Source organism: Mytilus trossulus, chromosome 11, assembly GCF_036588685.1.
Source record: "Mytilus trossulus isolate FHL-02 chromosome 11, PNRI_Mtr1.1.1.hap1, whole genome shotgun sequence".
Lineage (NCBI taxonomy): Eukaryota > Metazoa > Mollusca > Bivalvia > Mytilida > Mytilidae > Mytilus > Mytilus trossulus.
Genome location: NC_086383.1, coordinates 70,951,294 through 70,965,157, shown reverse-complemented (window position 1 = coordinate 70,965,157; position 13,864 = coordinate 70,951,294). Strand labels below are relative to the sequence as shown.

Genomic DNA, 13,864 nt, shown 5'->3' with positions numbered 1-13,864 from the left:
GAACTTTCCCATTTCCCGTGTATTTATTTTTTATGCGACAATTCTTTACTTATAATGATATTTTTTGCTGGTATTTACTGATTATAACAAACTCATGTGATTCGCTATGGCGGAGTTGACCAGTTCGCCGTAAAACGTCACTCAGTCATTTTGAAAATCAAATTTCAGTAACACATAGACTGAGGATAACAATCATGACATCTTCAAAACGAAACAGGATTGAACAAGAACGTATTGACTTGAAGTTCTATTTCTACGTAATTTTTACGAGACAGAAAGTTATACTCTATTACACTCTCTTGAAAAAAAGTTCCACAACATTATTACTTACCTACGGAAACCTGTGTAACCCCAAACGCCCCAGCCTATTTTTACTAGAAATAACACAGCTGAATGATGGTCCCCAGTCTAAATAGATTTAAAGTGTAAGGAACGAACCATTTGTTAGAGAAGGCGGTCTGAGATATTTGAAAGAAAAAAAACTGACTTGGGTTTTTGTCTATTAAAAACTAAAATTTTGACCGTATCTGGATTGAAAACAATAATCTTGTCCACTTTTTTGCTATAAGAAACGAAAGTTTCCAACAAAATTATTTAGAATTATATAAACATGATGAACAAAAAACGGGCGTATTTTTTGGGGGCGGGGGTTTGCATGTGTGACTGGAATGTCTGTTTCGGCGAACTGATACTGCATATTAAATACTTTTTTCAAGACCGAAATGCCACCGGCTGCTGTGTGTGATCCATTTGTCAACCGTCATTCATAAACTCGCTGTCATTTTAGAATTATGTCGTAGCCTTTTGTTAATTTGGAACCCCGCATTTCCATTAAAAAAATTTGGCGAAACATATCAACCGAGCATTTGGATAAAAATTGCTTGTTTGTCTTTCTTCAATCGTGTCGGTCGTATTGTAAATTTCATTGAAGAGCCCGGCGTATATCTGGTTTACAACAAGAAATCTGTGAGGTTGTTCTAACTTAACATACAACAACAAGAATTGTCCATGTCGAGGTCCTACATGCAATAAAGCAGTAAATAGCTTTGGATCCATACTATTATTTTATATATACAGCATAAAAAAATGTTCAACCCTCACACTTTACAGCAACTATAAAATATATATGCCCAAAATAAGGAACCGTTTAAATATGCATTCTACACAAATTTTATGTTTTTTAGCCCCCAAAAAGGTCACAATTTTTTTCGACTCGCTTCGCTCAGCCATCTTTAAAAATGTCGCCCCTTTTCTAAAATCCAGAATCCGCCCCTGAAATTCAGTACATGACGTCACAAAGTATATCGGTTTTTAGATATTCCCAAAATAACCGTGCGATATGCTTTTTGCCGGTCAATATGCTTTTTGCTATCCGCCGTTTTTTCTCTACCTTCGAAAATATAGTTTAACATGTGACTATCTCTAAACGAATCAAATATGTTAAAATATACGAATTAATAATATATATATATATATAGTGTTTGTATGATATTTTATTAGATAACAAGTGTGGACACAGATGAGTGTGGATTTGTTTTTCGTTTATTTTTTGTACATAAATAAGGCCGTCAGTTTTCTCGTTTGAATTGTTCTACATTGTCATTTCGGGGCCTTTAATATCTGACTATGCGGTATGGGCTTTGCTCATTGTTGAAGGTCGTACTGTAGTTGTTTTAATTTCTGTGTCATTTTGGTCTCATTGGCAATCATACCACATCTTTTTCATATGTATTTGCTTACTATTTGTATGGATCTATGTATATTACTTTATGGTGGATCGTCAGTATCATTAGTAAAACTTTTTGTCAAAATGTCGAATTGTTTATTTTAGTAATGAAAATGCCTGACATGATGCTTGGGGCTAGATGAGCTAGAAAGAGAACTTATGTGTTGTGGTTTTTTCTTCAATTCTTTGATAATATTTCCTCCAAAGCTTGTCAAAGCAAAAAGAGTTTTTACTAATGTGAAAATGATATCGTGAAAAGATCCTTTGTCAGCATGCTTCAAAGACTCATAACTGTTCTTAGAGTAATCTGGTAGAATTCAAGCATGTAAAGTGGATATTATGAGCATCTAGTTAATGTGTCTAGATATCTAAAAAGTTATAATATTCAATACAAAAATGGTAGTGCAAAATTATTCTCTTTTTATTTTTTTGGTTATAATATTTGGACACAAATATAAGTGATACCATTACAGTATTTGTTGTGGTATGAAAGTGTAGTAATTAACATTTACTGTAACAATGTTAGTGAGAGCCGTGGTGTAGTGGTTAGATCATCGAACTACTAACTTAAAGGTTCCTGGTTCGATTCCCGTTCGGGATGACAATTTCAGGGACTCAATTTTCTGCTCTCCCTTGACACCATTTGCGAGTATGGTCTTAAGGAAACGATGATAGTCCGTCGCAAGGGGACGATAAATGGCTGACCCGTGATAAGAGAGAGCCATATCTCTTGCACGTTAAAGACACCCTTGTAGATTTCGAAAAAGAGTAGGCTAATGCCGCTACAAGGCAGCACTCTCACCCGCAAAGTGGAAAGGGATTAATATAAGTTGCAAAACTTGTTTCCCAATCCAAACATATGTTAATTCACACAAATTAAGAAATAAACCAAATAAATGAAAAAATGTTGAACAGGTACAATGAAATATAATAGTTTTAGAAATCAATTAGGCCAGATAGGCCTAAATTTTTTCTTCTTTACATAATTGAATGACCATTTACACTCAGGTCCTAGTCTTTAGTAGGCAATACAGATGTATTAAAACAACCTAGCATAATATTGCTTGAAGGGGGAGTAGCATTGTCCGTTTTTTTTCTTCAATTTGATCAATAGACACATGATGTTTGGTTCAAATCGAAATAAAATGCTTTTTTTTATCTCCCTTTTACATACTAGTACATTGTACATAGAATGAATACTACTTTGACAAATCCTTGTACATGAGAGTTGTATGTCAAATCTTTATTTCACAAAGAATGAATTGCACAGCAATGAACTCAGCTCAAAGCAAAGCACTTTAATGATACACTTAGACAGAGAGCTCAATCCAGTGATATACTTTGTACTACAGGTTCTTCAGGAACATCATCGACTAAAACCATATCTCACCAACATGACTTACTACATGGTTGGATCTGACAGAAATCCTGAAAAAGACATGAATTTTATCATCGTATTTTAAAAGTATAAGTATATATACACAGATTAAAACTTTCGCATTTGTGGCAAAAACATTCAGTATTTAGCAACTTTCAATCGCTTTATGCACAAATTAATATAGGTTGAGTGCCTCTCTTGTCGGCAATAAGAACATACCTCCACTTATTTTTAGTCAACTGATGAAGAAACATTCAAAACTATAAAATTTTATTTAAGACTTATCAGTGTCTATTTGCCATCGCCCCTGAATCAATGATATATGTACACATCTATACATGTAAGATTAACATTAAGGTATATCCGACTAAAACTGACGTTCGGTCTTTACTTCATCCCAAAAAGCTCGCTATACTTTTCCTTTTTTGTCTTTTGTTCGAGCCTGTATATTGACCTCTAGATATCTTTCAATTACATCCAGTTTGGTGCGTGTTGATGTTTGATAGTTGTAAATATAAGGAAATAATAACCGAATAAGGAAATGAAAATTGAATAAGGAAAAAGAAATCAAATAAGGAAACAGAAACCGAATAAGGAAAAAGAAAACTGAATAAGGAAAAAGAAACCGAATAAGGAAATGAAAATCGAATAAGGAAATGGAAATCGAATAAGGAAATAGAAACTGTATAAGGAAATGAAAAAGAACGAATAAGGAAACGAAAAAAAAATTTGAAAAACTTTTTGAGAAAAAAAATTTTGAGGATAAAAAATTTGAGGAAATAAAATTTTGAGGATAAAAAATTTGAGGAAAATTTTGAGGAAAAAAACTTTTGAAGGAAAAAAAATTTTGAAGCAAAAAAAATTTTGTTTGGACTTGTAATATTTTCAAAATTGAATATCGAAAAAGGAAAAAGGAACCGAATAAGGAAATGGAAATCGAATAAGGAAAGGAAAATCCAATAAGGAAATAGAAACCGAATAAGGAAATAGAAACCGAATAAGGAAATAGAAACCGAATAAGGAAATAGAAACCGAATAAGGAAATAGAAACCGAATAAGGAAACAGCAATCGAATAAGGAAATGAAAATCGAATAAGGAAATAGAAACTGAATAAGGAAATAGAAACCAAAAAAGGAAATGAATATTGAAAAAGGAAAAAGAAACCGAATAAGGAAATGGAAATCGAATAAGGAAATGGAAATCGAATAAGGAAATGAAAATCCAATAAGGAAATAGAAACCGAATAAGGAAAAAGAAACCGAAAAAGGAAATGAATATTGAAAAAGGAAAAAGAAACCGAATAAGGAAATGAAAATCGAATAAGGAACTAGAAACCGAATAAGGAAATCGAAACCGAATAAGGAAATAGAAACCCAATAAGGATATAGAAACTAAATAAGGAAATAGAAACCGAAAAAGGAAATGAATATTGAAAAAGGACAAAGAAACCAAATATGGAAAAAGAAACCGAATAAGGAAATAGAAACCGAATAAGGAAATAGAAACTGAATAAGGAAATAGAAACCGAAAAAGGAAATGAATATTGAAAAAGGAAAAAGAAACCGTATCAGGAAATGGAAATTGAATAAGGAAATGAAAATCCAATAAGGAAATAGAAACCGAATAAGGAAATGAAAATTGAATAAGGAAAAAGAAATCAAATAAGGAAACAGAAACCGAATAAGGAAATAGAAACGAAAAAGGAAATGAATATTGAAAAAGGAAAAAGAAACCGAATAAGGAAATGAAAATCGAATAAGGAACTAGAAACCGAATAAGGAAATCGAAACCGAATAAGGAAATAGAAACCCAATAAGGAAATAGAATCCGATTCAGGGAATAGAAACCGAAAAAGGAAATGAATATGAAAAAGGAAATAAAAATCGAATAAGGAAAAAGAAATTGAATAAGGAAACGAAAAAAAATGAGGAAAAAAAAGAATTTGAGAAAAAAAATTTGAGGAAAAAAAATTTGAGAAAATTTTTTTTTTGAGGAAAACAAATTTGAGGAAAAAAAAATTTGAGGAAAAAAAAAATTTGAGAAAAAAAAAAATTTGAGGAAAAAAAATTTGAGGAAAAAAAAATTTTGAGGAAAAAAAATTTTGAGGAAAAAAAAATTTTGAGGAAAAAAAATTTTGAAGCAAAAAAAAAATTTAGTTTGGACTTGTAATATTTTTCAAAATTGAATATCGAAATAGGAAAAAGGAACCGAATAAGGAAATGGAAATCGAATAAGGAAATGGAAATCGAATAAGGAAATGAAAATCCAATAAGGAAATAGAAACCGAATAAGGAAATAGAAACCAAATAAGGAAATAGAAACCGAATAAGGAAATAGAAACCGAATAAGGAAACAGCAATCGAATAAGGAAATGAAAATCGAATAAGGAAATAGAAACCGAATAAGGAAATAGAAACCGAAAAAGGAAATGAATATTGAAAAAGGAAAAAGAAACCGAATAAGGAAATGGAAATCGAATAAGGAAATGGAAATCGAATAAGGAAATGAAAATCCAATAAGGAAATAGAAACTGAATAAGGAAATAGAAACGAAAAAGGAAATGAATATTGAAAAAGGAAAAAGAAACCGAATAAGGAAATGAAAATCGAATAAGGAACTAGAAACCGAATAAGGAAATCGAAACCGAATAAGGAAATAGAAACCCAATAAGGAAATAGAATCCGATTCAGGGATAGAAACCGAAAAAGGAAATGAATATGAAAAAGGAAATAAAAATCGAATAAGGAAAAAGAAATTGAATAAAGAAACGAAAAAAAATGAGGAAAAAAAAAAAATTTGAGGAAAAAAAATTTTGAGGAAAAAAAATTTGAGAAAAAAAAAATTTTGAGGAAAAAAAATTTGAGGAAAAAAAAATTTGAGGAAAAAAAAAATTGAGAAAAAAAAAAATTTGAGGAAAAAAATTTTGAGGAAAAAGAAATTTTGAGGAAAAAAAAATTTGAAGCAAAAAAAAATTTAGTTTGGACTTGTAATATTTTTCAAAATTTGGATATCGAAAAAGGAAAAAGGAAAAAGGAACCAACTTGTGTCTGGTCATGAAAGAAGCAACACCTCTTTTAACCAGATGCTCCACAGGGCGCAGCTTCATACGACCACAGAGGATGGACACAACATTTAAGCTTAATTAATTTTAATTTTGGACCCTTTTGGCCCCTAATTCGTTGGGACCAAAACTGTCAAAATCAATCCAAACCTGCCTTTTGTGGTCATAAACATTGTGTTAAAAGTTCATAGATTCTTATAAACTTATACTAAAGTTGTTGTGCAAAAACCAAGAAAAGTGCTTATTTGGGACCTGTTTCTGCCCCTAATTCTTAAATCGTAAATACTAAAACTCCCAAAATCAATCCTAACCTTCTGTTTGTAGTACCTGATGTTAAAATTTCATAGATTTCTGTTTGCTTATACTTATTTGATTGATCAAGAACAAATAATATTTTCTGCTTAGTTGCATTTGCCATTCAACATGAAATTAAGTTCTCTGAGACTTAAATAACATTACAAATTCTAACATGAAATTGAGTTCTCTGAGACTTAAATAACATTACAAATTCTAACAAATAATCCTCTACCTCTAATATGCTTGTTCCTCTAATTTATTGTGTCACCATGGAAAGTAAGATAATATTTGTGAGCCAAAAAACATGGCGACATGGCCACTGTATGGTCCATCATAAATTTAAAATAACACCAAATATATACTAGTAGTAGAAAATATAGCAATGGATATAGTTGGTTTCTCAATGCTATAATGCCATAAGCATGCTAAGGAAGAAATTCATCCAAGATAGCACCACAGTAGAAAATATAGCAGTTGATATAGTGAGTTTCTCAATACTATAATGCCATAAGGAAGAAATTCATCCAAGATAGAACCACTGTAGAAAATATAGCAATGGGTTTAGCTGGTATCTCAATACTATAATGCTCTAAGCAAGAAACTCATCTAAGATAGCACCACAGTAGAAAATATAGCAATTGATAAACTAGTAGTTAGTTTCTCAAAACTAAAATTTCCTAAGGAAGACATTCATCCAAGATAGAACCACAGTAGAAAATATAGCAATGGGTATAGTTGGTATCTCAATATTATAATGCCAAAAGCAGAAAACTTACTTAAAATAGTTCAAAATTATTTTCTTGTTTTTTGTAGGTTCTGCTGGACCACAAGTAAAAGAAGATGTAAATATAAAGAAGACTTTGAGGTGTGATTATGAAGGATGTGGAAAAGAGTTTAAAGAGAATAAGTATTTTAGGAAACATTTACAAACACATTCTACAGTGAGGTCATTTGTTTGTGCCGTGTGTGATAAAGGTTTTACAGTAGGCAGATACCTACAAAGACATATGCGTTTACACACAACAAGTAAAAACCTTTTCCAATGTGATGTCTGTGGGAAAGGGTTTAGGTTTAAGGAAAGTTTGATACCTCATATGAGGATACATTCTGGTAAAAAAGATCACGTCTGCAAGGTATGTGGTAAAGGATTTTATGATAAAAAAGACATGGAGAGACACTTCAAACGACAACACACAGGAAACAAAACTCAGTGTGAAGTATGCAGTCGTTGGATTCTGAATTCTATGTTCCAAAATCACCATGCAAAGCACACTGGTAAAAAACTTCACCAATGTAACGTTTGTAATAAAATGATCTATAAGAAAAGTGATTTGGTGACACACATGAGAACGCATACTGGTGAAAGACGACATCTTTGTGATATTTGTGGAAAAGGGTTTACTTCAGCCACCAGTCACAAATATCACATGAGAACACACACAGGAGAAAAACCCTATTCGTGTGACTTATGTACTAAAACATTTGTAAATTCAACCGCTCTTAGAGCACATCAAAGAACACACACTGGGGCGAGGCCTTACCTCTGCGATTTATGTGGAGACAAATTTACACAGAATGAAAGTCTTCGTAAACACATGCGTGTTATACATAAAACATTTCGATGTAATTTATGCGACAAAGGATTTAATGTTGAAACAGAATTTCAAAGACATATGGAAAAATGTACACTCGATAAAACACACATATGTCAAAAATGCGGTAAGGGTTATACACAGAAAAATGGTCTAAATAGACATATGAAAATACACAATAGGCATGTGACAATACACAATACACATGAAACATGTGAAAGTGAACAATGTAGTAAAGGTTTTACACAGAAAAATGGTCAAAATACACATACGACAATAGACAATAGGCATGAAAGTGGAATGGCTACCTACACTTTGATTAACGCTGATGGCGTCTACACAACTACAAACGATATTACAGATGTTGTTGTTGCTGAAAGACCTACAGATGAGGATTCGGTGGTGTATTTTTCTCAGGAATATGTTATAGAAACAACAGGTTTATAGAACTTTTAAACATTAAAGATATGAAACAATGTTAGTTTGAATTCCGTGTTTACTACAGCTAATGCGGACGTCGCCATTTCCAATAAGCTTTTATGGACTATATGAATCATGACATTAAATGTCAATGAGATGATTTTTTATATAACAAATAGATACATAAACATAATGTACTATGAAAGTTATAGGGAGAGCCAGAGGTACAAATTCACAGATGTCAGAACTGATTGTGTGAAAGTTGTCAGAATTTTAACTGTTATATTTGAAAACTGTAATTGAACAAATTTTGTTAAGTTGAATGGTACAATAAAATTAAAATTATGCCTATGTTAATGCATGTACATGATATCATATCTAAAATAGTATATATATAATATTATAAAGTATATTTTGTGTTCAGTTGGATTGTGTTAATATTTGTTTCTGTGTCAATTCTTACTTCAATGATTAGTGGCTATTTCATGTGTATGGCAGAGAAGTAATTCTTGCTGCACTCAATTCAACTAAAACTCGTGTTTTTATTTGAGCTTTTGTCTAAAGCTTAGTCTTTGTTCTGAACTTTTTTCCGTCTTTCCGAGCCTACCTTCTCCTCAATGGGCATAACGTGGCATCCAAAAACAAATGCTCAGAAATCTTATCAGCTAAGCATAGTGATGCACCAAACATGTAAACTTGTCTTTTCCCCAGTGTATTTCGCGATTTTTTTCAAGGAAAGGATATGAAGAGGAGAGGTCTCTTCTAATATATTTCAAGATGTTTTGAACTGCGACATGGTTATGAACACCTGTAATAACTTTTGATGAATGTATTTGTAATAAATAAAAAAGAATATTTGAAAAGACTGCTATATATATAAATAGGAAAGGGATGAAGGGACCAGAGATAGTCAAACTCGTAGATTGAAAATAAACTGATAACGCCATGGCTAAAAATAAAAAGACAAACAGACAAATAATATTAAAGGAGACACAACATAGAAAACTAAAGATCCAGCAACACAAACGCCACCAAAAACTTGGGGTGATCCCAGGTGCTCTGAAAGGCTATATGTAGCTCGGAACCTTAAAAGAGAAGAATATGCTAACTTTAATTGTACGTTAAATAACAAAAAAAATAAGACAAACACAAAATGGACAGATACAGATATTTAACACAAAACCTCAGATATTTAACACATACCTCCGATATTTGACACAAAACCTCAGATATTTAACACAAAATCTCCAATATTTAACACAAAACCTCCGATATTTGACACAAAACCTCCGATATTTGACACAAAACCTCCGATATTTGACACAAAACCTCAGATATTTAACACAAAATCTCCAATATTTAACACAAAACCTCCGATATTTGACACAAAACCTCCGATATTTGACACAATATACACAGTTTGTTTAAATTACCAAGCTTATCGACACACGCCAAAGAAATTCACACGTAAACATGGAACTGTTGATTAAGTGTTCATAACTCGTAAAATAGAAAGATAACGTATAACATTTTATAGCACTTTCTTCCATTTGCTACATAAGAACAAGCCTGTACCAAGTTAGGAATATGACAATTGCTATCCATTCGTTTGATGTTTTTAAACTTTTGAATTTGCCATTTGATTTGGGACTTTCCTTTATGAATGTTCCTCGAAGTTCAGTATTTTTTTGTCTTTACTTATTTCCATTTTTAAATGTGTGGTACATGTATTAGGTTAAATGAAACGTTAACCACAACAAATTAGTTTTAAAACAATAATGAAATTTTTATTTTTTTAAATTGTATTTTATATTATTTTAAGCACTTGTTAATGGTAACAACGAAACAACAGAAAAAAATAAATGCAACAAAAAACTAACTGATAATGCAAGTAACACATTGGTACAGGACATTTTAAGAAAAATGGTGGGTTGAACCTGTTTTTATACGACTGCAAAAATTGAAATCTCTTTGGTCGTATATTGGTATCACGTTTGCATCCTCGTCGTCCGAAGACATTTGGTTTTCGCATTCTAATTTTAGTAAAAGTAAATAAAAATCTATAAAATTTTAACACAAGGTTTATGACCATAAAGGGAAGTTTGGGATTGATTTGTGGTGTTTTGGTCCAACCGTTGAGGAATTAGGGGACAAAAACAGGTCCAAAATAAGCATTTTTCTTGGTTTTTGCACAATAACTTTAGTATTAATTAATAGGAGTCAATGAAATTTTAACACAAGGTTTATGACCACAAAAGGAAAGTTTGATTTTTGAAGTTTTGGTGCCAACGAATTAGGGACCAATCCTTTCCCCCTATTTTTGCACCTTATTCCTTAACGTTTAGAGCCATAACTCCCAAAGACAATTCTTAACATCCCTTTGTGGTATTCCAATATCCAAAATCTAAATACATGGTTAGATTCATCATATCAAAGATCCCAAAGAATTCAATTTTTTATGAAATCAAATAAAGTTCAATTTTGGACCCTTTAGACCTCAATGTGAACCAATTTGATAACTGGTCCAAAATATTAAAAATCTAAATGCATGATTAGATGCAGCACGTTGATATATTGAATTTTTGTTGAATTCAAACAAAGTTTAATTTTGGACCCTGATTTGGACCACCTTGAAACTGGGCCCATAATCAAAAACTAAATACATGTTTATATTCAGCATATCAAAGAACCCCAAGAATTCATTAAACTGAGTTTAATTTTGGACCCTTTGGACCTTTATGTAGACCAATTTGAAAAAGGGACCAAAAATTAAGAATCTATATACATTGTTAGATTCGGTCTATTAGAGAACCCCAAAAGCTAAATTTTTGATGAAATCAAACAAAGTTTAATTTTGGACCCTAATAAGTTGGGTTAAAAACTCCCGAAATCAATCCCAACCTTCCTCTTATGGTCATTAACATTGTGTTTAAATTGCAAAGATTTGTGTTTACTTATACTAAAGTAATGGTGCAAAAAACTAAACTGTTGGGACCAAAACTTACAAAATCAATCCTAACCTTCCTTTTGTGTTCATAAACCTTGTGTTTAAATTTTATTGATTTCTATTAACTTATACTAAAGTTATTGTGCGAAAACCAAGAAAAATGCTTATTTGGGCCCTTTTTTGGTCCCTTTTTCCTAAACTGTTGGGACCAAAACTTACAAAATCAATCCTAACCTTCCTTTTGTGTTCATAAACCTTGTGTTTAAATTTTATTGATTTCTATTAACTTATACTAAAGTTATTGTGCGAAAACCAAGAACAATGCTTATTTGGGCCCTTTTTTGGTCCCTTTTTCCTAAACTGTTGGGACCAAAACTTACAAAATCAATCCTAACCTAATCGGTTGGGTTCTTTGATATGCTGAATCAAAAAATGAATTTAGATTCTTGATTATTGGCCCAGTTTTCAAGTTGGTCCAAATTGGGGTCTAAAATTAAACAATGTTTGATTTCATTAAAAATTGAATAAATGGGGTTCTTTGATATGCCAAATCTAACTGTGTATGTATTGTTATGCTTTTACTTTTCTACACTGGTTAGAGGTATAGGGGGAGGGTTGAGATCTCACAAACATGTTTAACCCCGCCGCATTTTTGCGCCTGTCCCAAGTCAGGAGCCTCTGGCCTTAATTAGTCTTGTATTATTTAAATTTTAGTTTCTTGTGTACAATTTGGAAATTAGTATGGCGTTCATTATCACTGAACTAGTATATATTTGTTTAGGGGCCAGCTGAAGGACGCCTCCGGGTGCGGGAATTTCTCGCTACATTGAAGACCTGTTGGTGACCTTCTGCTGTTGTGTTTTTTTTTTTTTTTTTTTGTTTTTTTTTTTTGGTCGGGTTGTTGTCTCTTTGACACATTCCCCATTTCCATTCTCAAATTTAGATTCTTCATTTTTGGTCCTGTTTTCAAATTGGTCTGCATTAAAGTCCAAAGGGTCCAAAATTAAACTTAGTTTGATTTTAACAAAAATTGAAATCTTGCGGTGTTCTTTGACATGCTGAATCCAAACATGTACTTAGATTTTTGATTATGGGCCCAGTTTTCAAGTTGGTCCAAATCAGGATCTAAAATATTATATAAAGTATTGTGCAATAGCAAGTCTTTTCAATTGCACAGTATTGCACAATGGCAAGAAATATCTAATTGCACAATATTGTGAAAAAGCCAAATTTTTTTTTAATTAGAGTTATCTTTCTTTGTCAAGAATAGTAAGCAAGAAATATCTAATTGCCCAATATTGTGAAATAGCAATATTATTTTTTAATTGGAGTTATCTTTCTTTGTCCAGAATCGACTCAAATCCTTGTTATATACAATGTATATTCACTTTTTACTACCAACTGATAAATTAAAGTAATCTTTACCATTCAGTGATAACAAGCAGTTTTTTTACATCTTAATATTTTATGATGTATTTAAATGAGTAGTTATTGTTGCAAACTCCATTAGAAATTTAATTGAGATTAATTTGGAATAAGGGAAAGGGGGATGTGATTAAGAAAATTGGGTTAAATTTTCTCATTTGAAATGAAAAATTTTGACATAATTTTTTTGTTGAGAGGATTAATATTCAACAGCATAGTGAATTGCTCTAAGAGAAAACAAAAATTTTAAGTTCATTAGAACACATTCATTCTGTGTCAGAAACCTATGCTGTGTCAACTATTTAATCACAATCCAAATTTAGAGCTGAATCCAGCTTGAATGTTGTGACCATACTTGCCCCAACCGTTCAGGGTTCAACCTCTGCGGTCGTATAAAGCTACGCCCTGCGGAGCATCTGGTTCCTAAACTGTTGGAACCAAAACTTACAAAATCAATCCTAACCTTCCTCTTATGGTCATAAACCTTGTTTTCAAGATTGATAGATTTATATTGACTTAAACTAAAGTTAGAGGGAAAACTTAAAGTATTCGGACCCCACAGACGACGACGATGCAGACGACGACGTCAACGTGATACCAATATACGACCAAAATTTTTTAAATTTTTGCGGTCGTATGAAAAAAAAAAAGTGTGCCATGTGTCAAGTATTGATACGGTTATCTGCCTGCGATGAGAAAATCCTTAGAATTTAGAATAAATTATTATTTTACAAATTGTATATTTATACAAACGACCCTATAATTGATATACATGTAAAAAAAAATAGGGTGAGTTCAGCACTTAGGTATCTTTTAAGGGGACATCACACCTGTGTCTATGGTATTAGGCATTTTATCACAACTTGTAACAAATAAACAGTCTATGGTTGAATAATTAATGTTGAAGACAGTCGAGTTAAGTTGAGAATAAGGTCGAGTAATTTAAAGAAATTCAAAACATTGACAAGTAATTTTTTAAGACATTCAAAATATGGTCTTGTAATTTGAAGACCATTG

General features: G+C 31.8%; 1 protein-coding gene across 1 annotated transcript in view; it reads left to right on the top strand.

The window, feature by feature from the left end:
- LOC134691532 (zinc finger protein 236-like) overlaps nucleotides 1–9,294 on the top strand; it is a 42,165-nt gene extending 32,871 nt beyond the window's left edge. Inside the window, exon 7 of the mRNA XM_063552099.1 lies at nucleotides 7,277–9,294. Coding sequence (XP_063408169.1) covers nucleotides 7,277–8,502 — 1,226 coding nt within the window. The 3' untranslated portion in view covers nucleotides 8,503–9,294. The remainder of the gene's footprint in view (nucleotides 1–7,276) is intronic.
- The last annotated feature ends 4,570 nt before the right edge of the window (nucleotides 9,295–13,864 follow it).